The 27,203-nt window shown below is 46.8% G+C and overlaps 2 protein-coding genes across 8 annotated transcripts in view; both read left to right on the top strand.

The window, feature by feature from the left end:
* On the top strand, positions 1-26,097 carry DGUOK (deoxyguanosine kinase). Of its 7 annotated transcripts, XR_007353748.2 has the most exons (9): positions 34-179; positions 2,956-3,042; positions 3,767-3,879; positions 6,226-6,413; positions 16,734-16,881; positions 19,635-19,750; positions 20,897-20,996; positions 22,406-22,587; positions 25,749-26,097. XR_007353748.2 is itself a non-coding variant. In XM_048829236.2 (8 exons), exons 1-8 carry the CDS (start codon positions 62-64, stop codon positions 22,430-22,432), a joined length of 897 nt encoding a protein of 298 aa, XP_048685193.1. In that variant the 5' UTR covers positions 34-61; the 3' UTR covers positions 22,433-24,486. The 7 variants fall into 7 exon arrangements, 6 of the variants coding, with proteins under 6 accessions (XP_048685199.1, XP_048685194.1, XP_048685196.1 ...); XM_048829236.2 differs by lacking the exon at positions 25,749-26,097 and having other exon boundaries at positions 22,406-24,486; XM_048829240.2 differs by lacking the exon at positions 25,749-26,097 and having other exon boundaries at positions 104-179; positions 2,936-3,042; positions 22,406-24,486.
* The window catches only part of TET3 (tet methylcytosine dioxygenase 3), a 176,208-nt gene continuing 171,503 nt past the window's right edge, over positions 22,499-27,203 (top strand). The window contains exon 1 of the mRNA XM_048829214.2: positions 22,499-22,587. The gene's annotated coding sequence lies outside the window, so the exon portion shown is untranslated. The remainder of the gene's footprint in view (positions 22,588-27,203) is intronic.

Raw genomic sequence — 27,203 nt, 5'->3', positions numbered from 1 at the left:
GCGCATAAATTAGCATCTCATTTGCATCTCGTTGCGGGCCTGGGCCGGGCGTGCGCGCGCGATGCGGCCGCTGTTGCCCCTGCGGCTCCGGCGCGTGGCGGCCGCGGGGCTCCCGCGCTGCTTCGGCATGGCCCGGCGCGGGGGGCCCGCCTGGCGGCTCTCCATCGAGGGCAACATCGGTACGGGAGGGGGCGCGAGACTGGGGGGCTGTGAGGAGAGGGGGGCGTGGGGCTGGGTGGGGGGGCCGGTGAGGAGAAGGGGTGGGGGGCTGAGGGGTGTGGTGAGCAGAGGGGGGAGCTGGGTGGGGGGCCGGTGAGGAGAAGGGGTGGGGGGCTGAGGGGTGTGGTGAAGAGAGGGGGGGCCTGTGAGGAGAAGGGGTGGGGGGCTGAGGGGTGTGGTGAAAAGAGGGGGGGCCTGTGAGGAGAAGGGGTGGGGGGCTGAGGGGTGTGGTGAAAAGAGGGGGGGCCTGTGAGGAGAAGGGGTGGGGGGCTGAGGGGTGTGGTGAAGAGAGGGGGGGCCGGTGAGGAGAAGGGGTGGGGGGCTGAGGGGTGTGGTGAAAAGAGGGGGGGCCTGTGAGGAGAAGGGGTGGGGGGCTGAGGGGTGTGGTGAGGAGAGGGGGGAGCTGGGTGGGGGGGCCTGTGAGGAGAAGGGGTGGGGGGCTGAGGGGTGTGGTGAAAAGAGGGGGGGCCTGTGAGGAGAAGGGGTGGGGGGCTGAGGGGTGTGGTGAAGAGAGGGGGGGCCTGTGAGGATAAGGGGTGGGGGGCTGAGGGGTGTGGTGAGGAGAGGGGGGCGTGGGGCTGGGTGGGGGGGCCGGTGAGGAGAAGGGGTGGGGGGCTGAGGGGTGTGGTGAGGAGAAGGGGGAGCTGGGTGGGGGGCCGGTGAGGAGAAGGGGTGGGGGGCTGAGGGGTGTGGTGAGGAGAGGGGGGCGTGGGGCTGGGTGGGGGGGCCGGTGAGGAGAGGGGGGCGTGGGGCTGAGGGGTGTGGTGAGGAGAGGGGGGAGCTGGGTGGGGGGGCCTGTGAGGAGAAGGGGTGGGGGGCTGAGGGGTGTGGTGAAGAGAGGGGGGGCCTGTGAGGAGAAGGGGTGGGGGGCTGAGGGGTGTGGTGAAAAGAGGGGGGGCCTGTGAGGAGAAGGGGTGGGGGGCTGAGGGGTGTGGTGAGGAGAGGGGGGAGCTGGGTGGGGGGGCCTGTGAGGAGAAGGGGTGGGGGGCTGAGGGGTGTGGTGAGCAGAGGGGGGAGCTGGGTGGGGGGCCAGTCAGGAGAAGGGGTGGGGGGCTGAGGGGTGTGGTGAAGAGAGGGGGGGCCTGTGAGGAGAAGGGGTGGGGGGCTGAGGGGTGTGGTGAAAAGAGGGGGGGCCTGTGAGGAGAAGGGGTGGGGGGCTGAGGGGTGTGGTGAGGAGAGGGGGGAGCTGGGTGGGGGGGCCTGTGAGGAGAAGGGGTGGGGGGCTGAGGGGTGTGGTGAGCAGAGGGGGGAGCTGGGTGGGGGGCCAGTCAGGAGAAGGGGTGGGGGGCTGAGGGGTGTGGTGAGGAGAGGGGGGAGCTGGGTGGGGGGGCCTGTGAGGAGAAGGGGTGGGGGGCTGAGGGGTGTGGTGAAGAGAGGGGGGAGCTGGGTGGGGGGCTGTGAGGAGTGGGGGGTGTGGGGCTGGGGGGGCGTGAGGAGAGGGGGAGCTGAGGCAGGGGCTGTGAGGAGGGGGTTGCTGGGGGGGCTGTGAGAGGGGGGTGTGGGGCTGGGGATTGTGGTGAGGAGAGGGGGGAGCTGGGTGGGGGGCTGGTGAGGAGAAGGGGTGGGGGGCTGAGGGGTGTGGTGAGGAGAGGGAGGAGCTGGGTGGGGGGGCCTGAGGAGTGGGGGGCTGTGAGGCCAGGGGGGGAGCTGGGGAGGGGTTGTGGGACTGGGGGGGCGTGAGGAGGAGCTGGGGTGTGAGGAGAGGGGGGTGTGGGGCTGTGGGGGGCATGAGGAGAGGGGGGAGCTGGGGCGTGGGGCTGTGGGGGGTGTGAGGAGAGGGGAGCTGAGGCAGGGGCTGTGAGGAGGAGGGGGGTGGGGCTGGGGGGTGTGGTGAGGAGAGGGGGCTGGTGAGGAGAGGGGGGTGGCTGTGAGGAGAGGGAGGAGTTGGGGGGGGGGGGGGGACCTGTGAGGAGAGAGGGGCATGGGGCTGGTAGGTGTGGTGAGGAGAGGGGGGAGCTGGGTGGGGGGCCGGTGAGGAGAAGGGGTGGGGGGCTGAGGGGTGTGGTGAGGAGAGGGAGGAGCTGGGGGGGGCTGTGAGGAGAGGGGGGCATGGGGCTGGCAGGTGTGGTGAGGAGGGGGGGCTGGATGGGGGGCCTGTGAGGAGAGGGGGGTGGGTGTGAGGAGAGGGAGGAGTTGGGGGGGGGGGCTGTGAGGGAGAGGGAGGAGCTGGGGGGGCTGTGAGGAGAGAGGGGCATGGGGCTGGCAGGTGTGGTGAGGAGAGGGGGGGCTGGATGGGGGGCCTGTGAGGAGAGGGAGGAGCTGTGGGGGGCTGTGAGGAGAGGACAAGCTGAAGGAACATCAGAGCTTTGAGCTGGAGTGTGAGAGAGAGAAAGGCGAACGGGCAGTGACAGTGCCCTAGGCCTGCGTCCCTGGCTATGGTGGTGTCGGTGAGGAGTGCAAACAGATTAGAAATCTAAAAAGATTTGCTTTAAAGCTCTGTGTTGGATCTATCTTGTTAGTAACATAAGATCCCTCTATGCCCCTTATATTGCAAACTTTTAAACACGTAAGTAGTCACGTTGACTTCAGTGGGATTTAAAGTTTAGTATCTGTAGAAGGGGTTTGCAGGATTGGGATCCAAAATATTATCTTGGAAGCTTGGACAGCATGCTCAGTACTGTACAGAACAGAAAGCAAGAGCCCATAGTTGTGATCTTTTTTTTCAGAATCTAATGGTGCTCTCCTTAAATAATGAGATTATGATTTTGCTTCATAGTGTTAAATTTAACACTCTAGCACTTTGCCAATTCACACTGCTGGATGGAAGATTCATTGCAAGTGACCAAACTTTGGAAACTAGTGTGGAACCACTAAAAAGCAAGGGTAATACATTTTAGTGCATACAGTAGAGTGTATTAAAATTTCTATCGTGGTAATACCCTGATGCCCCAGCTGAGATCAGGGATATACTGGGCTAGACACTGTACAAACATAGAATACAATATAGTCCCTGACTCGGAGTTTATGATCTAAGGCCCCAATCTTCAAATATTCATTACGCATAGAGATGAGTGTTTTTAGGCCTTAAAAGTTAAGGCAGACAAATAGGAATAGACCACCAGTGTATTTTTGTTAGTATTAGTACTTCATAAAGTCCTAGTAAGCTTTAGGTGCCTTTTATATGTTATCTTTGTCTAGTAAATGTATTGTTATATATTTGGTTTAAAAAAAAAAAAAAAAGATAGGGTCTCGTACTGAGTCTCCAGTCTTGGAGAAGTGGGAGAAGCTGTTAATTTTGTGCTGATTTGAGAGATTTTCTTCGGTATGGAGAGGGGGATTACCAAATGGTATTTTTAATGTATTTTTTAAAACAAAATATGTACTTCATAAATGTCAAAACAATGGCAACTTAGCTACTATTGGAGGCAGGATACTGAGCTAGATGACTAAAGGTCTGGTCAGGCATGGCAAATGCTGCATGTATCATTGCCTCTATTTTTGCTTAGGAAAGTCAACTTTTTTTTTTTTTAAATTGAGCTTACCTGCAGGATCTGATAATGGTTTCCTAACCAGATTTTGACAACTGCTCTTGTATTTTAATTTGCAGCTGTGGGCAAGTCTACTTTAGTAAGGCTGCTAGGAAAAACCTTTCCAGAATGGCAAATGGTTACAGAACCTGTGGCAAAATGGCGAAAGGTTCAAGCTTCCAGTAGCAGAGAGGTAAGTGTGAAAGTGAATAAACAGAATGGGGGTTTGGGGGCGCTGTAACAAGAGTTTCCATCACCTGGCTTTAGGCTTTTCAGAATTTGTTGTGTGATTTTAGTGGTGCCTATGAACCCTGGGGACCTAAATTCTCTCTTTATCCACAGTGTAGGTACATCACAAGCAGCATCAGGACAGGCTTCGCTCATTGTTCTACTATTGTGCCTCAACCCTTCCCTGTAAGACAAGGTTAAGAAGGGAGTTCAGTGACATCATCAGGTTTAACTGGTCTCTATTCAAGATAGTTTTCCTCATCCATAAATCTCTTCCATGATTTGATACTTGAATAGATACATGTTTTTAAAGGGGAGATAAATGTTTAACACGCCAACTCCTATGATCTAGACTACGACTGGATCAGCTTTCTTGTACAGGACTTACATCTTTAATTTATCATGAGCTCATTGTCATGGGTTTTTTTTTTTTTTTATGATGTGCATTATAGGTCTAATCAACCTATAGTAGCAATTTTCTATGAAGTACCACAACCCAGCAGGGGACAAGACCCGCTCTCCTCCTTCATGATAAACTCCATGGAGTAATGATAAACTCCCTGGGGTAGGCGGGTAAGGCAAGCATAATTTTTGTCCCCAAATGGTTGACAAGCAGCTGTCTGGGATCAAGGTCAAGCATGTGCCCTTGTTGCCAAGCAGGCTAACGGCATATTGGGCTACGTTAGTAGGAGCATTGCCAGCAGATCGAGGGAAGTGATTATTCCCCTCTATTCAACACTGGTGATGCCATATCTGGAGTATTGTGTCCAGTTTTGGGCCCCTCACTACAGGAAGGATGTGGACAAATTGGAGAGAGTCCAGCGGAGGGCAACGAAAATTATTAGGGGGCTGGGGCCCATGACTTATGAGGAGAGGCTGAGGGAACTGGACCTATTTAGTCTGCAGAAGAGAAGAGTGAGGGGGGATTGATAGCAGCCTTCAACTACCTGAAGCGAGGTTCCAAAGAGGATGGAGCTCGACTGTTCAAAGTGGTGGCAGATGACAGAACAAGAAGCAATGGTCTTAAGTTGCTGTGGGAGAGATATTAGGAAACACTATTTCACTAGGAGGGTGGTGAAGCACTGGAATGGGTTCCCTAGGGAGGTGGTAGAATCTCCATCCTTAGAGGTTTTTAAAGCCTGGCTTGACAAAGCCCTGGCTGGGGTTGGTCCTACTTTGAGCAGGGGGTTGGACTAGATGACCTCCTGAGGTCTCTTCCAACCCTAATCTTCTATGATTCTATGTGCGTTAGAGAAAAAAGATTATTGCTGAGTTCTCTGCTATACTACTGTGTCCAGTTCTAGTGTCAACACTTTTAAAAGGATATTGGAAAAACGAGAGGATTCAGAGAAGAGCTACAGGAATAATCTGAGGTCTGGAAAACATGCAGTAAGAGACTTAAGGAGCTTAATCTATTTAGCTCATCAAGGAAGAGGTTAAGAGGTGACTTGATCATGGTCTAGAAATCCCTTTTCAGTGAGTATAGCTGTCAAAGGCAGAATAAAATCCAGTGGCTTGTAGTTGAAGGTAGAAAACTTAGAACTGGAAATAAAAAGTTGTACCTTAACAGTGAGGGTAGCTAACCATTGGAACAGCTTAACAAGGTAAATTCCTCATAACTTGGCATCTTTAAATTGAGGTTGGATATCTCTAAAATGCTCTAGTTCAGTGGCTCTCAACTTTTCCAAACTACTGTATCCCTGGCAGGAGTCTGATTTGTCTTGTGTATCCCCAAGTTTTACCACACTTAAAAACTACTTGCTTACGAAATCAGACCTAAAAATACAAAAGTGTCACAGCACACTATTACTGAAAAATTGCTTACCTTCTCATTTTTACCATATAGTTATAAATGAATCAATTGGAGTATAACTATTGTATTACATTCCAGTGTATAGCATATAGAGCAGTATAAACAAGCATTGTATGAAATTTTAGCTTGTACTGTCTTTGCTATGTAGCCTGTTATAAAACTAGGCTGTGTTGATGTACCTCCTGAAAGACCTCTGCATACCCCCAGGGGTACGTGTACTCCTGGTTGAGAACCATTGTTCGAGTTCAACTGCAAGTTATTGGGCTCAAATAGCGGTCACATACCTAGCCAAGAATAATCCTCTCCGCTGCAGGAATCCCTGGCCTATGTAATGCAGGAAATCAGACTAGATGATCATAGTTCTCCCTTCTGATGTTCAGATCTGAGTCTTGCACCAGCTCTATGCTGAGAATACCCTGTCTCTAGTCATAGGGACCCTGAGAACCTCTTTCAGTGAGACTTTCTTCTTAAATGTGCCTTTTTGCCATTCCCTGGCAGGCCTCGTCTTCTCAGAACTTTGGTAACCTGCTTCAAATGGTCTATCAGGAGCCTTCTCGGTGGTCCTATACGTTCCAGATATACTCCTTCATGAGTCGACTTAAGGCCCAGCTGGAGCCCCTTTCAGAGAAGCTGTTGAAGACCCAGGAGCCAGTGCAGATTTTTGAGAGATCTGTATACAGTGATAGGTACAGTGCTAAAAATCTCCAAACCCCTGACTGCTCCAGCTAAACTACAGTGCTTTCTGTTAGTCAGTGTGTGCAGAGAAACATGGCAATGCCATTTAAGATATCATGCCTCTTCAATAAAAAATAGTCCATATTTGGTGCCTACTCAATAAAAACTGTTTGTTTTGTAGAGGTGGGTTTCTGACACACACCCATTTAACATCAACAAACTGATCAGGAAATCTTACAACTATGTAAATAGGCACTTTTCTGACCCCTTTCACTATAGTATTGGAGCATATCACAGACATTTCTTATTGTTACTGTACCTCTGCGATGTAGAGAGTATTACCTGGTGATGAGATTACTGGTTCTGTGGATGAAGGGAAAGCAGTGGATGTATTGTATCTTGACTTTAGCAAAGCTTTTGACACGGTCTCCACAGTATTCTTGTCAGCAAGTTAAGGAAGTATGGGCTGGATGAATGCACCATAAGGTGGGTAGAAAGTTGGCTAGATTGTCGGGCTCAACGGGTAGTGATCAATGGCTCCATGTCCAGTTGGCAGCCGGTGTCAAGTGGAGTGCCCCAGGGGTCGGTCCTGGGGCCGGTTTTGTTCAGTATCTTCATAAATGATCTGGAGGATGGTGTGGATTGCACTCTCAGCAAATTTGCAGATGATACTAAACTGGGAGGAGTGGTAGATACGCTGGAGGGCAGGGATAGGATACAGAGGGACCTAGGCAAATTGGAGGATTGGGCCAAAAGAAATCTGATGAGGTTCAATAAGGACAAGTGCAGGGTCCTGCACTTAGGACAGAAGAATCCAATGCACAGCTACAGACTAGGGACCGAATGGCTAGGCAGCAGTTCTGCAGAAAAGGACCTAGGGGTGACAGTGGACGAGAAGCTGGATATGAGCCAGCAGTGTGCCCTTGTTGCCAAGAAGGCCAGTGGCATTTTGGGATGTATAAGTAGGGGCATAGCGAGCAGATCGAGGGATGTGATCGTCCCCCTCTATTCGACATTGGTGAGGCCTCATCTGGAGTACTGTGTCCAGTTTTGGGCCCCACACTACAAGAAGGATGTGGATAAATTGGAGAGAGTCCAGCGAAGGGCAACAAAAATGATTAGGGGTCTGGAACACATGAGTTATGAGGAGAGGCTGAGGGAACTGGGATTGTTTAGTCTGCAGAAGAGAAGAATGAGGGGGGATTTGATAGCTGCTTTCAACTACCTGAGAGGTAGTTCCAGAGAGGATGGTTCTAGACTATCCTCAGTGGTGGAAGAGGACAGGACAAGGAGCAATGGTCTCAAGTTGCAGTGGGGGAGGTTCAGGTTGGATATTAGGAAAAACTTTTTCACTAGGAGGGTGGTGAAACACTGGAATGCGTTGCCTAGGGAGGTGGTGGAATCTCCTTCCTTAGAAGTTTTTAAGGTCAGGCTTGACAAAGGCCTGGCTGGGATGATTTAATTGGGTATGGGTCCTGCTTTTGAGCAGGGGGTTGGACTAGATGACCTTCTGGGGTCCCTTCCAACCCTGATATTCTATGATTCTATTCTATGATTCTACCTCTGTTTTACATATGGGGAAACTGAGGCACAGAGCCTACGAGCCAGATTCATTGCTCTTCTGCACCTTGTGTTGTCACTTACACCAATATAAAATAAATGTAAAATGCCATCAGAACAGAGGCGTAGAATTTCATGCTGGCCATGCCCTAGTGTAAATGACTGCACAAAGTGCAGGGTATTGGTGAACTGAACCCACGGTTTTACTGAACCCAAGATTGCAGTAGAGGTGGGACTTGAATTCAGGTCTCCTGAGTCCTAGTCAAGTGCCTTAACAAGATCATCCTTCCATAAACTGCCACAGATTATGTGTCTTGGCACCTACTGGAGCAGCAGAAAACGTTGGATTAATGATTGAATTCTAGATCTCTGATGCACAAATCTGCATGTGTTCAAGGCTCTCAGAAATCAAACACACATTCAGGGTGTATTCTGGACTAGTGATGAGATGATAACGCAGTCCATCTGGCACTTGAATGGGCTAAAGTCCTACTGTCAACATAAACTTGAAACTGATATTTAAAAAAGAAAATCACATATGTTATTAATAACCGATTCAGTGGTAATTGGTGTCCTATAAATACCTAAGAGAGGGAACGCAAGAGGTGGTTGGATTTTCAGATTCAAATTTGTTTTTCATTATTTTTCTTGCTTCCAATTTACAACTCCCTCAGCTCAGGGAATGAAAGTAGCCTGGTCAGTTTCACTCTTAGGTGTACATGGAACTCTGCCTTAAAGGATCATTCAGGTGAGCAATAAAATGGTGGCCTGATTCATTTAAGTTAAAAAGGTCAAACGAAATTATCTTGCTGATGCCTCAAACGTCATGGGTTTATGTAATATGCACATGATATTTATGAATGTTTCCAATGATTTTCATTGGAGCAGTTCATACGTGTTCACACTGCTTTCATTTACTCTGGTGTAAATTGGAAGTAACTCCATTGTAGTTACCAGTGGGACTATGGGTATGTCTACACTACGAAATTAGGTCGAATTTATAGAAGTCGGTTTTGTAGAAAGCGTTTTTATACGCTCGTAGTGTGTGTCCCCACACAAATGCTCTAAGTGCATGTAGTCAGCAGAGTGTGTCCACAGTACCGAGGCATCTGTCGACTTCTGGAGCATTGCACTGTGGGTAGCTATCCCACAGTTCCCGCAGTCTCTACCGCCCATTTGAATTCTGGGTAGAAATCCCAGTGCCTGATGGGGCTAAAACATTGTTGCGGGTGGTTCTGGGTATGTATCGTCAGGCCCCCGTTCCCTGCCTCCCTCCATGAAAGCAAGGGCAGACAATCGTTTTGCGCCTTTTTTCTTGAGTTACCTGTGCAGACGCCATACCACAGCAAGCATGGAGCCCGCTCAGCTCACCGTCACCGTATGTCTCCTGGGTGCTGGCCGACGTGGTACTGCATTGCTACACAGCAGCAGTTTATTGCCTTTTGGCAGCAGACAGTGCAGTATGAGTGGTAGCCGTCGTCGACGTAGTCCTGGGTGCTCTTTTAACTGGGCACCTGGGCAAACATGGGAGTGACTCAGCCAGGTCATTTCCCTTGTTTCGTCTCATGGCGATTTGAGTCCCACTGGCAGTGCGCTGTCTTTTAATCTGCAGCTAGCAGAAGACGATAGCCAGTAGTCATACTGCACTGTCTTCTGCCGAGCACCCAGGAGATGACGATGGCTAGCGGTCGTACTGCAAAGTCTGGTGCCAGCAAGATGTATAAAGATAGATGAAGTGGCTCAAAACAAGAAATAGACCAGATTTGTTTTGTATTCATTTTCTCCTCCCTCCCTCTGTGAAATCAATGGCCTGCTAAACCCAGTTTTGAGTTCTATCCTTGAGGGGGCCATTCAGTTTCTTGCAAAGCCACCCCCTTTGTTGATTTTAATTCCCTGTAAGCCTACGCTGTAAGCCATGGTGTCAGTCGCCCCTCCCTCCCTCAGGGCAACGGCCTACAATCATTCCACGCCTTTTTTCTGTGTAGATGCCATACCACGGCAAGCATGGAGCCCGCTCAGATCACTTTGGCAATTAGGAGCACATTAAACACCACACGCATTATCCAGCAGTATATGCAGCACCAGAACCTGGCAAAGCGAAACCAGGCGAGTAGGCGACATCAGCGCGGTGACGGGAGTGATGAGGACATGGACACAGACTTCTCTCAAACCACGGGCCCTTGCAGTGTGGGCATCATGGTGCTAATGGGGCAAGTCGTGCGGTGGAACGCCGATTCTGGGCCCGGGAAACAAGCACAGACTGGTGGGACCACATAGTGTTGCAGGTCTGGGACAATTCCCAGTGGCTGCGAAACTTTCACATGCGTAAGGGCACTTTCATGGAACGTTGTGACTTGCTTTCCCCTGCCTGAGGCACAAGAATACCAAGATGAGAGCAGCCCTCACAGTTGAGAAGGGAGTGGCGATAGCCCTGTGGAAGCTTGCAACGCCAGACAGCTACTGGTCAGTTGGGAATCAATTTGGAGTGGGCAAATCTACTGTGGGGACTGCTGTGATGCAAGTAGCCAACACAGTCAAAGATCTGCTGATATCAAGGGTAGTGACCCTGAGAAATGTGCAGGTCGTAGTGGATGGCTTTGCTGTAATGGGATTTCCTAACTGTGGTGGGGCGATAGACGGAACCCATATCCCTATCTTGGCACCGGAGCACCAAGCCGGCGAGTACGTAAACTGCAAGAGGTACTTTTCAATAGTGCTGCAAGCATTGGTGGATCACAAGGGCCGTTTCACCAACATCAACGTGGGATGGCCGGGAAGGGTACATGACACTCGCATCTTCAGGAACTCTGGTCTGTTTCAAAAGCTGCAGGAAGGGACTTTCTTCCCAGACCAGAAAATAACCGTTGGGGATGTTGAAATGCCTATAGTTATCCTTGGGGACCCAGCCTACCCCTTAATGCCATGGCTCATGAAGCCATACACAGGCAGCCTGGACAGTAGTCAGGAGCTGTTCAACTACAGGCTGAGCAAGTGCAGAATGGTGGTAGAATGTGCATTTGGACGTTTAAAAGCACGCTGGCGCAGTTTACTGACTCGGTTAGACCTCAGCGAAACCAATACCCACTGTTATTACTGCTTGCTGTGAGCTCCACAATATCTGTGAGAGTAAGGGGGAGACGTTTATGGTGAGGTGGGAGGTTGAGGCAAATCGCCTGGCTGCTGGTTATGCACAGCCAGACACCAGCGTGGTTAGAAGAGCACAGGAGGGCACGGTGCACATCAGAGAAGCTTTGAAAACCAGTTTCATGACTGGCCAGGCTATGGTGTGAAAGTTCTGTTTGTTTCTCCTTGATGAAACCCTCCGCCCCTTGGTTCACTCTACTTCCCTGTAAGCTAACCACTCCTCCCTTTGATCACCACTTGCAGAGGCAATAAAGTCATTGTTGCTTCACATTCATGCATTCTTTATTCATACATCACACAAATAGGGGGATAACTACCAAGGTAGCCCAGGAGGGGTGGTGGAGGAGAGAAGCACCAGGAGAGGTGGTGGAGGAGGGAAGGACAAGGCCACACAGCACTTTAAAAGTTTAAAACTTATTGAATGCTAGCTTTCTGTTGCTTGGGCAATCCTCTGGGGTGGAGTGGCTGGAGGCCCCCCCACCGCGTTCTTGGGCATCTGGGTGAGGAGGCTATGGAACTTGGGGAGGAGGGCGGTTGGTTACACAGGGGCTGTAGCAGCAGTCTGTGCTCCTGTTGCCTTTCCTGCAGCTCAACCATACGCTGGAGCATATTAGTTTGATCCTCCAGCAGCCTCAGCATTGAATCCTGCCTCCTCTCATCACGCTGCCATCACCTTTCAGCTTCAGCCCGCCACTTACTCTCTTCAGCCCGCCACTTCTCCACCTGGTCATTTTGTGCTTTCCTGCACTCTGACATTGTCTACCTCCATGCATTCGTCTGTGCTCTGTCAGTGTGGGAGGACAGCATGAGCTCAGAGAACATTTAATCGCGAGTGCGTTTTTTTGGCCTTCTAATCTTCGCTAGCCTCTGGGAAGGAAAAGATCCTGTGATCCTTGAAACACATGCAGCTGGTGGAGGGAAAAAAAAGGGACAGTGGTATTTAAAAAGACAAATTTTATAGAACAATGCGTACGCTCTTTCACAGTAAACCTTGCTGTTAACATTACATACATAGCACATGTGCTTTCGCTCCAAGGTCACATTTTGCCTCCCCCTCCCTGTGGCTAACAGCAGGGAACGTTTCTGTTCAGCCACAGGCAAACAGCCCAGCAGGAATGGGCACCTCTGAATGTCCCCTTAAGAAAAGCACCCTATGTCAACCAGGTGCCCATGAATGATATCACTCTCCTGAGGATAACACAGAGAGATAAAGGACGGATGTTGTTTGAACGCCAGCAAACATACACTGCAATGCTTTGTTCTACAATGATTCCCGAGTACGTGCTACTGGCCTGGAGTGGTAAAGTGTCCTACCATGGTGGATGGAATAAGGCTGCCCACCCCAGAAACCTTTTTCAAAGGCTTTGGGAGTATATCCAAGAGAGCCACGAATGCCAGGGCAAATTAATCATTAAACATGCTTGCTTTTAAACCATGTATAGTATTTTAAAAGCTACACTCACCAGAGGTCCCTTCTCCGCCTGGTGGGTCCGGGAGGCAGCCTTGGGTGGGTTCGGGGGGTACTGGGTCCAGGTCCAGGGTGAGAAACAGTTCCTGGCTGTCGGGAAAACCGGTTTCTCTGCTTGCTTGCTGTGAGCTATCTACAACCTCATCATCATCTTCCTCATCCCCAAAACCTGCTTCCTTGTTGCCTCCATCTCCATTGAAGGAGTCAAACAACACGGCTGGGGTAGTGGTGGCTGAACCCCCTAAAATGGCATTCAGCTCATCATAGAAGCGGCATGTTTTGGGCTCTGACCCGAAGTGGTCGTTTGCTTCTCTGGTTTTCTGGTAGGCTTGCCTCAGCTCCTTAAGTTTCACGTGGCACTGCTTTGGGTCCCTGTTATGGCCTCTGTCCTTCATGCCCTGGGAGGTTTTGACAAATGCTTTGGCATTTCGAAAACTGGAACGTAGTTCTGATAGCACGGATTCCTCTCCCCATACAGCGATCAGATCCCGTACCTCCCGTTCGGTCCATGCTGGAGCTCTTTTGCGATTCTGGGACTCCATCATGGTCAGCTCTGCTGATGAGCTCTGCATGGTCACCTGCAGCTTGCCACGCTGGCCAAACAGGAAATTGAAATTCAAAAGTTTGCGGCCTTTTCCTGTCTACCTGGCCAGTGCATCTGAGTGGTCCTGTCCAGAGTGGTCACAATAGAGCACTCTGGGGTAGCTCCCGGAGGCCAATACCGTCTAATTGCGTCCACAGTACCTCAAATTCAACCCAGCAAGGCCAATTTCAGTGCTAATCCCCTTTTTGGGGGTGGAGTAAGGAAATCGATTTTAAGAGCCCTTTAAGTCGAAAAAAAGGGCTTCGTCGTGTGGACGGGTGCATGGTTAAATCGATTTAATGCTGCTAAATTCGACCTCAACTCCTAGTGTAGACCAGGGCTAAGCAGACTTTGTTTCACATGAAGCAAGCACACTGACTGCCACCATTCTCAGCAGTTCATTTCTAAAGGATAAACGAAAAGCTTGGCCAGTAAACTAAATATTCTTGAGTTCCAAGGACTAGTTAAAGCCGATCTGTGGTGTTTGATGTGCTGTAGTCAGTTTCATTTCCTGATTCTCTTGCATTAACTTGATGCTGTTGTGATTGGTTTTCCAGCACAGCAGAAGAATGTTAATTAAAGTGGTTAATTTAAAGGTTTTATATAAAATTCATTTAAATGTTTCCATTCATATGATTTCAAAGAAACAATCTTTAGAACCTAGTTGAACATGTATTTTGAGTTGCTAATTGCCATTCATGTTGCAGACCAAAAAGAACCATCCTCACTCATTTAATTAAAGTTTCATGTGTGTACTTGGAAGGAGCTTGATGATATATTTTTGTAGCTCCTGTCAGATAATGGGACTTGCAGTGTTTAAACAGATGCTAACTTGAAAAATGGGAATTACAAGATTTTCTGTCTGCCCAGTTGTATGAAGTGGAGCATGAGGTATACTAGAAGTGTTTGTTTTCCAAAGAGGTGTCTCCTATGATGTAATGCCTTCTAGGCTATTCGGAATATGTTGGCAATAAATCTGGCTAAAGGGTCACTTATTCCAGATGCCTTGATGAAGTGGATTGGAGGTGAGATGATAAACTATGTTTATGCATGTGCTGAAAGTGAGGGAAGTGTGAACATTACATAAGAGAAGCACAAACTGTGTTTGAAGCAAACGCTTTGGGCTGAGACTTGTGAAATAGGGAAGGAATTCATGGTGTGTGGAAAAATATAACCCCTAATTATAATTCACTATTTAAAAAAAAAAAAAAAAAAAAGTAGCTGGCTGTTTTAGTAGCATCTCTGTAATTCGAGGCCAGCATTGCAGCGAAGGGTCCTGCAGTAGAGAGTTTAAAGTGGGACCACTCCAAAGACTCAACCAAAACTCCTCATTCTTTTAACCAAAATTTGTTAATCTTGAGGCCATGCTCCAAGACCCATTTCCACAGCTTTTGCCTGCAGACAGTGAGGGAGGGGGTTAACACCTTTTCAGTTCTGGGGATTAAGCTCTTCTAGAAGGGGAAAGTTAATGTATGATACCAATCACGTATTGCAGTCTGGGAAACCTATTTTCACTTAAATGTGTTGGAATTAAATGTCTGAGGCGATTGGTAATGAGTTAATTGAGCCTTACAACTTTAGGGCACTGTTTCAAATCACGCTTAGGTCACTAGTGACCAAAAATTGTTACTATCTTATGTCATGCCAGTTGGTGGTCTGTGTGAAACGAGTTGCCGCAGCTGGGGTGGGGACGGAGGGCTTTACATCACACCACACAGCCAACAGGGTTGGTACTATCTGAACTCATCGCTGGCAGTCTCAGCAGACAGGTAAAAAGACTGAATGGTCCAACGAGAGACAACTCCCTTCCCAACCCTAGAGAAGGCCTGTTCTATTAATTTAAGTGGAGAACATATGGGCCAAAGGTATTAACATAACCCAGTCACCATCCAACACTAAACAGTCTTAAACAAGGTTCGGGGTTTGGTATACAGAGACCTCAGCCTGCTTAGCACCATGGCGCAAACACCATTAAAAATCCAGAAAAGAAGGAAAAACAGTTAAAGTATTTGAAATGTAAAGTATTAAATAAGGCTTTAATTTAACAACATTTCTCGTTCCCTTTCCCTTTGCTAGAGAGAGGTGTAAAAGGAAAAGCCCTTTGTTTGATAGCCTCTTAGGCTGTGTCTACACTGCAGACCTTACAGTGGCACAGCTGTATCGCTCCAGCTGCGCCACTCTAAGGTCTTCCATGTAACTGCTCTGTGCCGGGAGGAGAGAGCTCTCCTGCCGGCATAATTAAACCACTCTGAATGAGCGGCAGTAGCTATGTTGGCAGGAGAGCATCTCTCTGTCATATAGCGCTGTCCACGCCGGCACTTTTGTCGTGTAACTTATGTTACACACACACTCCAGACCGACAAAAGTTTTGCTGACAAAAGTGCTAGTGTAGACAAAGCCTTAGATGGTATCCAAAACGGCAATAACTCTTCTTTTTGGGAGGAAAGAAAAGCTGGTTGATATAGGCCAAAGCTGCTCTTTGTTGCAATCAGTTGAGAAGAAAAAGCAATCTTGCTTTACAGGCTCTTAGGTGGTAATAACTCATCCCAGATTGTGATGGTGAGAGATGTTCTGACCAAACCAGGCCAGAGGGAGGAACCCAAATGACATCACCACTTCTGTCAGCTCCAGCTGAATTCGAAACACAAAGGCCCAAGGTCGCAGGAAGTGGTAGTGGTGGCAGTCCTGACGGCGAGTCTTGCTTCAGTAGCCTCCATTGGCTCTTTGAGTGTCCCCACCCCACCCTCAAAATTCTCTATTTGTAAGGACCCAACAAGGGAGTAATGTGTGGAATAGCCCATTTCCTCGTTATTTTCTCCACCAATTAGGCCAAATAGCTGACACACCAATTTTGGTTCACTCAAGTCCAGCTCCACATACTCTTCATCCATTTTTTTCCCCCACAAGCATGATTTCAACAATCCTTGAGAACTGTATCAGTAGGCCATTTTTGTTTAGACTGTGTCAGTTTTTCTGTCTCCTTTTTGTGCCTTTTCCCATCAATATTTGTTATTATAGGTTATTGGGACATCACATGAACTTTCACTCTCTTCTTACAATTAAACTCAGGACTAGGGGTATATTTATAGGCCCTATTATCACAATGGGTCCCTACAAGTCAAGTTTGAGGTGCATTGGCAGGGTGGAGTAAGGGGGAAGCTCCCCCTGCCACTGTCCACTCCATCCCTGTTCTGTAGATAAACATGCCTTCATCCTCCAGGGTCTGACAGCCCAATATCCTGGGATCAACACAGCTACAACTGCACTACCTAGTCCAGAACTAAGATAATGAACAATAGAAAAACCCTCGAGTAACTGTTTTGCTATCTAGTGTGACACTGTCTGAAAAAGCCCAGCTCAGCTCTCTTCTCTGGGTACTGAAATGTCTGTGTTAAATCTATGCTGTCGAGACGACCTCTTGGAGCAGGGGCCATGTCGTCCTACATGTCAGTGCAGCGCCTGGTGCATTATGGATCCTACCTCACTTAAAGTGCACGTTGTCATTCTAGAACTGCAGGGAGTTTGTTTAGGCAGGTTTAATTTACTTGCTGTTCTCTTTTGTCCTTCTTTCCCTAGGTACATCTTTGCTAAAAATCTCTTTGAGCTTGGCCACCTCGCTGAGATCGAATGGACCATTTACCGGGACTTGCACACCTTCCTCCTACAAGAGTTCGGGGATCGAATTGCTCTGCATGGCTTTCTGTATCTCCAGGCAACTCCAAAGGTAACTGAGAGCATGACTGGGAACTAACTAAAATCATCTCTAGTGGCTGCATTGAAGGCTGGCCTTGCTTTCAGACTGGGAGTCAAGAAGTCTGGATTCAACTCCCAGCCTTACTGTGTAATTTGGGTCAAATCAATTAATCCCTGTGCCTCAGTTCCCAATGTATAAAATGGTGATAATAGCCCACCAATTAATGGGGGGAGGGTGTCTCTGAAAGGCTCCAGAAATGTAAGAGGGTAAAAATCAATACACGTAAGGACTTGTCTGCACTAGGGATTCCTGTGATTGCCAACTTATTTACCTGTCCTAGTATAATTTTGGCACATCCTTCTGTAAAGAACCTCCTTAACTGCTCTGAGCTCTCACTGTAGGGTTCTTGACACAGTTTGCAACTGCTCAAGGCAGGAAAGCAGTGAGTAGTTGAGGTCAGTCACTAGTTGTATTATGGTAGCTCCTGGAAGACCAAGATTGAGGCCCCAGTGTGCAAGGCACTATATGTATACATAGTGAGAGACAGTACCTTTTCTGAAGAACTTGCACTAAGCAGACAAGACAAAGGGTGGGAGGGGAAACTGAGGCACAAAGAGTCCAGTTACTTGGCTGAGTTTACACAGCAGATCAGTAGCAGAATCAGGAATAGAACCCAAATCTCTTAAGTGCTAATCTAGGGGTCTGTGAACTGGATTCACAAAATCATGGAGCAGGCATGATCACGGAGCAGGTCCTCAAGGAATCCATTTTGAAGCACTTGGAGGAGAGGAAGGTGATCAGGAACAGTCAACATGGATTCACCAAGGGCAAGTCATGCCTGACCAACCTGATTGCCTTCTATGATGAGATAGCTGGCTGCATGGATATGGGGAAAGTGGTGGACGTGATATATCTTGACTTTAGCAAAGCTTTTGGTATGGTCTCCCACAGTATTCTTGCCAGCAAGTTTAAAAAGTATGGATTGGATGAATGGACTATAAAGTGGATAGAAAGCTGGCTTGATTGTCAGACTCGATGGGTAATGATCAACTGCTCGATGTCTAGTTGGCAGCCGGTATCAAGAGGAGTGCCCCAGGGGTCGGTCCTGGGGCCAGTTTTGTTCAACATCTTTATTAGTAATCTGAATGATGGGATTAATTGCACTCTCAGCAAATTCGCAGATGACACTAAGCTGGGGGGAGAGGTAGATACGCTGGAAGGTAGGGATAGGGTCCAGAGTGACCTAGACAAATTGGAGGATTAGGCCAAAAGAAATCTGAGATTCAACAAGGACAAGAGCAGAGTTCTGCACTTAGGAAGGAAGAATCCCATGCACCGTTACAGGCTGGGGACCGACTGGCTAAACAATAGTTCTTCAGAAAAGGAGCTGGGGATTACAGTGGATGAGAAGCTGGATATGAGTCAGCGGTGTGCCCTTGTTGCCAAGAAGGCCAATGGCATATTGGGCTGTATTAGTAGGAGCATTGTCAGCAGATTGAGGGAAGTGATTATTCCCCTCTATTTGGCACTGGTGAGGCCACACCTGGAGTATTGCGTCCAGTTTTGGTCCCCCCACTACAGAAGGGATGTGGACAAATTGGAGAAAGTCCAGCGTTGGACAACGAAAATTATTAGGGGGCCGGGGCACATGACTTACGAGGAGAGGCTGAGGGACCTGGGGTTATTTAGTCTGCAGAAGAAAAGAGTGAGGGAGGATTTGATAGCAGCCTTCAACTACCTGAAGGGGGGTTCCAGAGAAGGATGGAGCTCGGCTGTTCTCAGTGGTGGCAGACGACAGAACAAGAAGCAATGTTCTCAAGTTGCAGTGGGGGAGGTCTAGGTTGGAAATTAGGAAACACTATTTCACTAGGAGGGTGGTGAAGCACTGGAATAGGTTCCCTAGGGAGGTGGTGGAATCTCCATCCTTAGAGGTTTTTAAGGCCCATCTTGACAGAGCTTTGGCTGGGATGATTTAGTGGGTGTTGGTCCTGCTTTGAGCAGGGGGTTGGACTAGATGACCTCCTGAGGTCTCTTCCAACCCTAATCTTCTGTGATTCTATGATCACATTGCCTCTCCAGCGAGGGTCATTTTCTTCTAAGAACTTATTCTGTAACCCAGAGGGAAAATCCATTCCTTCTGTTATGTAGTGCTGACTATGCAGCCTTAGTTCCAAACAGCTATTCCTTGCACTTGTTTTTTAAAGGCTTAGCCTCAGTATATGGGAAAGTACTTTGAGGATTGGGGGAATATAGACTGTTTTTATGGATGGATGGCTTCTCTCAGGGCTTCCTCCTGGTGCATTGTGTTGGCTCTTTCTCTAGCTGAGGATGGCTGGATTCAGCTTCTTCCAGAGCTGTATCTGTCAACACTGACACAAGTTGCTACCCTTCTAGCTCTGTGTGTGTGTGTGTGTGTGTGTGTGTGTGTGTGTTAACGTTCCAAGTATGGGGCCCAGTTGTGCTCGTAATGATGTTAATGGAATTTTGCCCCTGACTCCAGTGGATGAAAGGTCAAGTCCTTACATGCCCACTAAACATCTGGCCCTAGACAGTTATTGTGACTTCTAACTAGTCTGTCATGTGAAGCCATCCCTACTTTGTGTGGCTGCATCTCTCTTTTCAGCTGCCTAATGCTGAATTTGAACTGCTGCTGTTATCTGAAGTGCCCCATACCCATTGGCCCCATCCAAATGTGGTTGAGTTTGCAAAGCAGACCTCATTGAGTCTTGTGGAGTAAACGAGTGGGTCACGCTAATGGAGGAGCTGTCATTTCCTCCCTTCAGAAATGTCTGGAGCGATTGCACCAAAGGGGGAGGCCTGAGGAGAAGGCGATCCAGCTGAAGTATCTGGAGCAGCTTCACACTCAGCATGAAAACTGGCTAGTAAAGAAAACCACCGAGTAAGTGACAATAGCAATGGCTTACAGAGTCTCGGCCATGCAAGCCTGGCTCTTTAAATGGGTGAATAATATATCTTCTGCTGTGCAGAGGTGCCTGTTTTAATTTGCGGCCTAGCTCCCTACCACCCTCCTGCCTGTATAATCTGGTACCCATTCCCAACCCTAGAGATCCTCTCCCTGATGCCTCCAGCTGTCCACCACCCTTCTTCATTCCTTGCTTAGTCAGTTCCCTCTGTTATGGGTAACCCTCCCTAGGTTACCCAGCCAGCTTTCTGCCATCAATCTTAATGACACCAAACACAATCTTCTAAGGACATTTCAGCAGGCTTGTCTCTTTCAGCAGTAGGCTCCTCTTTGTTACTTGTGCTTCTCTCCGTCACACCAAATCCTGTAGTTCCTTCCAGAGACCACTCTAACTCAACTACAGTCAGATAGCCGAGGGGCTGCTGCCTCTGGGGCTTCTCTACTGACTACTCATTTCATCACATTTCCTACCACACAGCAAGATCCAGCTCACAGAAATGAAGCGACTTGCCCAAGGTATCACAACCAAACAGTGATAGAACCCAAGGGTTTGGGTTTCCAGTCCTCTGCTTTATTAGGCATGTTCCCTTCCCAGATACCAATAGGGTATAACAAAATTCACGATGGGCCTCAGAAGAGGGAGGAAGCTCATCTACCTCATGAAAATCTAAGGTGACCCCTTCCTTTCCATACTCGTACCCTAGGTATTGCTTGTATAATGTGCTGGTAATTTATTGAATCTTGGAGTCCAAACAGGGTGTAGGAATCTTGCTTGGAAGCAAGGAGAGGACTCTACCGTCTTAGGTGCTGATGCCAATGGAAGTGGAAGCTTCCAGGTATCTCTCAGCATCAAGCCCTTTGCTTGGAAATCATCTCTTTTGATGCGGCAAGGGGGAAGGGACTTGTTCTCTGCAGCTGGAGGAGTCTTGTGTTTTTGTTTCTTTGTTTTTCTTTTAATGATGGTGAAAGTCTATATGCAGCAGGCATCCTTCTTATGATAAAATAAACTTACGCTGAAGCAGTGGTGTGACACATCTGTCCTGTGTCTGGGCATATTGTCTCTTACCTATCCCCAGAGGTACACTGATAAGCCTTTTGTTCAGTTCTTGTTGTTGTCTTCAGGGTTCACTTTGAAAACCTAAGGAATGCTCCAGTCCTTGTGCTTGATGTCAATAATGATTTTGAGGATGACCCAGCTGAACAAGAGGAGCTCATGAGGAAAGTAAGCAGAGATGACACCAGCTCATTTTTGCTATTCATGTAAAATGCAGAATTAGATGTGTTGTGTGAGAATGAGGAATATTTTCTTTTTCCTTTGCAAGTCTTTCTCCTTCTAATAGCCATCTGTTACGTACTGTCCTATCAGCTGGGACTGTCCCTGCCGCAATATCACCTTATACTCTGATCCCATTTCATCCCACAAGCTAATCGATCAGGCGGGGTCAGCAATTGGGCAAGAGATCTGCAGGTGCTGTATGTGTATGTTAGCTGCTGTCTCCAGCATCCAGGCTTGGTATTAAGAGATGCTGTGCTGCTAGAGGTGATGACTTCTAGATAAGACATAAAACGAAAGGCCTGATTGCTGTGAGATCTTCAATGTCACACTTCGTGAAAGGCATAGTTCTCACCTCTTGGCTACGTGCCGTATCAGGTAATAACATGCTATCTATGGAAATCCCCACTGAAGTTGCTATTGGATATGATTTTCCAATTTCCTACCCTAAACCATAGCATTTTTGTAAGCTGTTAAACAGCTGACGGGTTTCACCCCAGAGGCACTGCATTTCAGTACTGGAGAAAAATGATCCCACTGAATAGATTTTGAAACTATAGCTCCTCTCATCTTTGAGAAGCCTGAATAAATAGAAGATGACAATATTACTTCTCTGATCAGTGAAAATACACGGTGAATTCTGCCAGGAAGTCCATAGTGGAGGCTTGTTTGTTTAAGAGTAGGATAATGTTTGTCAATTTTTATTATTACTACTTGTATTGTGATAGGTACCTAGGAGCCACAGTCATGGACCAGGAATCCATTGCACGAGGCACTGTGCAAACACAGAAGATAGTATTATTCTTCCTTTTATAGGGTTGTATTGATGTGGTGGCTGGCTTGCTAGAGGGGAAATACTGGTATTTTCCCAGGGAATACATTGGTGGGATTGTATTGTACCAATATTTTGTGTGTAACGCATTCATGTAGGTATGAGTCTATTAAACGAGTTACATTTCACAGACATATTAAATATGAGTACACTGCAATGTTACTGCCTGTCCTCTAAAATGTATATGAAAAATTGTATGCTTGTTTGTAATCTTCATGTGTGTTTGTACAGCGCCTGCCACAATGGGGGGCCTTGAGCTTGATTGTGAACTTTGAGCAGTACTGCAATGAAAATAGTGATATCTTCTTCATTGACTCCCTCCAGGTCATAAATTTTAAGACCTGCTAAAGCTTTTTGCTCTATCAGTATTCCTAAGAAAATAGTCTAACTTTGAAGTCCTTGTGATAACTCCTTAGCAAATAGATTGTTTTGAATGAAATGTAGAACTACTTAGGTTTTTGTTGCATGCTTTTTGTGGAGTCTGATAAATTTCACTTTTATAAAAGGTGCTCTCTTTCCTGCACAGGTAAAGGCTTTTATAAAGACTCTGTGATCTGAAGCTTTGCCATCTCCCTCCACTACCAATCCAGGATTTCTTATTTATTTGCGACCAGCTTGGGCCTGATTATGCTGCTTGCCATTAAAAGAACAAACAAAACAATCGGCAAACCTGTGTGTCAAACCTGGAAGGCCAAAAATGTAACTGAGGTATTTTAGTGAATTACACTTGAATTCTGTGTTTTTCTTCCAAACCAAATGTTACTTTTCCAGGGAGGGAGAAAAGTTGTACAGTCACCCATGAGCAACCCTATAGTAACAAACCCATGTGGGTCCAATGGAAAGAAGAAGATTAAGAACCTCAGAAAATTAAGTTTCTGATATTCCAAAGGGTGTTATGATCAGTGGGGGAAAGAAGTGATTTTAGACGTTATGAAGAATCCCTTCTACTTATGCAACAGCTTAAGTATTTCAAACTTGCTTTCCTTTCATTGATGAAGGTGATCTGCAGAAACCTTCTATTCCATTACATGCTGAATACACACAATGAGGGTGTTGTAAGGAATTATAGGAACCAATCGCCCTGATTCACCACTGCTCTGCACGTGTGCAAAGTGAATGTAATATGCTGCCAAATCAGTGTCAGCATTTCACATTCATTTAGCACAAGTGCAAGAGGTATGTTCAAGTCAGTGGAGAATAAGACCCAACCTAGCCATTTTTGGCACTTCTAATCAGCTCATTGCAGTAGAAGGCAAAGTCTTATTTAATATTAAGCCAGTTTTTCTTATTAAGTTTGCAACTTACTTGGTGTATTTTCCACATCTTGGGCCTAATGATGATGAATTACCCTAGTATCATCTCATCAGCCAGATAGCTGCTGGAGCCCTGGCGGAAGGAAAAGAGAAATGGCGTACCATATATTGTCTGAAAAGTTTTTAATATTTTACATTTTAAAGTAAGTCTAATGATTTAGAATAGGGGACTGGAAGTCAGGACCACTTGGGTTCTGTTACCACTCATACCACTGACCTGCTCTGTTACTTCATGCAAGTCATTTAGCCTCTTCAACATTTATGAAATCCTCAGCTGAAAGGCATTTATACATATAATATGCAAAACCGATCCTGTTTTTAAAATACCTTGCAAAATGATAGTTGATTGACAAACTGCTCTTACCTTACCTCTCAACCTGGCACCTTGGATGGGCCGACACTAGTGCAGTCCACCCTGGGATGTTATCTGGACATTGCAGAAGCTAAGAAGGGGAGAAGAAAAAAATGAATTTCAGTGGAAGTTGGCTGCCTGCCTCCCTTAAGTTCCTTTTGAAAATCTGATCTGAAATGCAACGAGTTCAGCAATTTACAAATTTGGCTTTGTCCATCTAGCTCCCACTTTCCTCTGAGCAGAACCTTTCATTGCTGAAACATACCTGAATGGATTTGTTAGAAGGTGCAGCATGTCCCTCTAAGACCATAAAGCCTCATAAGACCAATAAGTCTTCAATAAACATGAAGAGACAAAGGAGAAGCAGGAATGGTTTTAAGACAGGCCGTTTAGAAATATCAGAGAGAAATATGGCACTGTTAAGACAGTAGCAAAGACCTTTCCAACTGTGTGTGTGCTGAGATGCCCTTTGTAATCCAGCTCTTGTGGGGCCATTGTGTATTGCATGAAATCCTGGCCCAGCTGAAGTCAGTGTTAAAACTTCTGCTGACTTTGGTAGGATCAGGAGTTTACCTATTGGTGAATCAGAGGGAATTTTGTGAAATGATTGTCTGGTCACTTTTACGTTCTAGACCTACATGTTACTGTTAGGAACTGCTGAGTGTTGCAATGTAACCTATGACTAAGGAGGACTAAAATCGAGCAAATCTGTATACGTAGTTTAGTTTTAGACCTGTTTAGTCTAAAGGTAAATAGTAAACTGTACAAACTTTTCCAGATATCACTTTGTGCTCCAAGGGGAACATAAATGCATATCTATAGATGTCTGCAGGGTGAGGAACAACCACTTCATAATGTAAATTTGGTGGACAGGTTAAATTCTGAAGGACAATTCTGTGTATTTTTTTAGCTTGTGTTAAATTAAAAATATATCACTTTTCAGCTGTCTTGTCCATGTTTTGGCTGTCCTCCAGTGAAAGGAGCTGTGTGGTGGTGAATTGCATCAGTCATGCAAATCGGTGTTGGGGATGACTAGTGACTGTTGGCAGGATCATCTTGTGGCTAAAGAAGTAGACTGGGAGACCTGGGTTCAATTCCTGGCTGTGCCACGTGTGTGATTATTTTTTTTTAAAATTATTTATTTATTTATTTATTTTATTTATTTATTTTTGCTCCAGTCACTTAGAGTTAGATATTCAGAAGGGCCCAGCACACTGGGTGCTCAGCTCATTAAACAAGTCATCCATCTTCTTTCCCTTTGCCTCTGTAGTGAGCGCTGGCCTCTGCGACTCCCAGTTGGCTTCTCATCAGGCCATCAGTGCCCGTTATAGTCTCAAGTGGGACACTAGATGGCGCCTGACCTCCAAGCTCCTGATTCGATTGATTTATTTTAAAATGCTCTAAATGGGTTATTTGCTAGGAATAATAAAAAGCGTGGATGCACAGAGGTAGTTGCAAGGGCTGTAAAACAAATAAGGTTTTTTTTTATGCATGGGGAGGTCGCAGCATATAGGGAAACAAAGAAGCCAGTGTTCCCAGGGTGGGCAATTTTCAAGACTTGCTTTTAAATAACCATAGCTGAGTATTACCCCTAATGTGTATTCTTAATCAGTTACTTAGTAATAGCAATTCTGGATCAAAAATCACCTGCCAAGAAAGCTGTCTTTCGTCTCCCATGTGGTTTTAGATCTCAGCTGTGCCGCTTCTATTATCAGAAAGCAGAACATAGGTTTGCATTTTGTAATTTCAACACAAAATAGTTCTTTTGTTCTAACAGATTTGCTTCTCTTCCCTAGTTACATAGTCATCTTCTTTCTATAGAATATGATTAAATGCACTTTCCTAGGGATAGATGGGCATACATTTTGCTGTATTTCTTAATCCCTGAAAGCAACCTTTCTTATCATACTTAGCATTTTCATAGCACTCTTCAACCCTGGATCTCAAAGTGGTCTACAATTGTGAGTTGGTATCATCATCATCATCATCATCCGTGTATTACAGATGAGGAAACTGAGGCATGGGGAGGTGAAATGACTAGCTGAAGGTACCCCAGCAAGTCAGTGGCAGAGTGGCATATAGGAATCTAGGAATCCTGACTCCATCCTCTAACCATTTTGTGAACAGACTGCTTGGTATTTATATCTAACTTACTGCACCCTCTGTGGTACTGATCAGGCTAATTCTGGTGATCACTCTGTCAGGGGACATTACAGCTATCAGATACTCACTCCCTGGAACTGCAGGTCGGAATCTAAACAGAATCAACTCAACCTTTCCGAGGAAGATAAACTGAGATCTGTGCAACTTGCTGTGTTTAAAGGAAACCTTTGAAAACTGGGGTTCTGCTCTGACAGAGCCCATTACACTTTTCATACGAGTTAGGTATTGCCCTGTCACTAACACATGTCCTACCCCCAACATTTGTACTGCATGCTGTGTGCACCAGCTACCACCTCCTCCCGAGCGTTGATTGCATTTCAATGGTTGTGTAGCTGTAGATCTAAACCACTTTAGGATCCTTCAGAATAAAAGGTGCTACAGAAATATAAAGGATGTTGGGTCAATTTTTTATTGGTGTAAACTAGTGCATCTCCACTGACTTCAGTAAAACTGTGCCAATTTATACTAGCAGAGAATTTCGGCCTGTTATCTGCATATTGTTTGGAGCATAAGGATTGCCGGATTGGATCAGATCCAAGGTCCAGCCAATCCTGAATCCTGTCTCTGCTAGCTGCCGATACCAGATGCTTCAGAGGAAGATGTAAGAACCTCCATTGTCCTGGTCTGCACTGAAATTTGCTGCTTCTACACCAAATGGATGAAACAAATCATGCAAGGAACAGGAAGTGAAATTCTCTTCTGAGTAGGAGGAGAGTTTTTCCAGAGACACATTGTCTCTGCAAAGCCACCAGGTTGACTAAGATGCACATCTCACTACTTGTTTTGCTGTAGTGGGCCAAGCTGCTTCTACACCATTGCCCACCAGAGTGCCTCTTTAGCACTGCCTAGAGGTGGGGTCTTTAGCCTCCATGGGTCACTCATTCCTTGTTGTGGCCACTTGCAATGGCGAGATAGATTTATCATTTGGAAAATAGATCAACCCTTGCTGACTTGTGAACAGCACAGAATAATCCTTCAGCAATGTGTTTGCACTGGGATGACCTCAAGTGATACAGATGATGTAGAAAGACCTTTAGTCTCACCACATTCGGAAGCCCTGACTGTTGTGTTGGTGGAACATCACCATTGAGTTTGCTTTATCAGGCAACACTTGGAAAGTTGCATTGTAAATGTGCAGTAGGTGAATGTCTAATCCCCTTAATCCTGTATTCACAAAGCCTGACCTGGTTTTTTGTTTGTTTTTGTTTTTTTCCCCCTAACCCAAACCACTTTTAGGGAACTGGAGGGGTGAAGCTTCAAATTATGCCAAACACTTTTATGCTTTAGTTCATACATCAATAATGAAGGACAGGTGGTGTCCTAAGGTCTGTCATGCATGGGGCTGAAGTAGTGGGGCCTGTAAACAGAACTTTTATGGGAGCCCAGTCGCAGCTGGTGTCTGGTCAAACAGTGCTCAGAACTTGGTATGCTGGCTATGTTGAGCCAGGCTTTCCATACTGGTTGATTCCAGTGGTTATATCAGCGTAATTCAAGTC

This window comes from Caretta caretta, chromosome 26, assembly GCF_965140235.1.
Source record: "Caretta caretta isolate rCarCar2 chromosome 26, rCarCar1.hap1, whole genome shotgun sequence".
Taxonomy (NCBI): Eukaryota; Metazoa; Chordata; order Testudines; family Cheloniidae; genus Caretta; species Caretta caretta.
The sequence above is the reverse complement of the archived record's forward strand: the minus strand, read 5'-3'. Positions and strand labels throughout refer to the sequence as shown.

What these genes read in the sequence shown, in the direction of transcription:
- DGUOK (XM_048829242.2), top strand. Translation starts at nt 62, where the DNA reads ATGCGGCCGCTGTTGCCCCTGCGGCTCCGGCGCGTGGCGGCCGCGGGG. An exon ending in CTCCATCGAGGGCAACATCG is followed by an intron (nt 180 to 3,766) that starts GTACGGGAGGGG and finishes TTTAATTTGCAG; the next exon opens with CTGTGGGCAAGTCTACTTTA. An exon ending in CTAGTAAAGAAAACCACCGA is followed by an intron (nt 19,751 to 20,896) that starts GTAAGTGACAAT and finishes TGTTGTCTTCAG; the next exon opens with GGTTCACTTTGAAAACCTAA.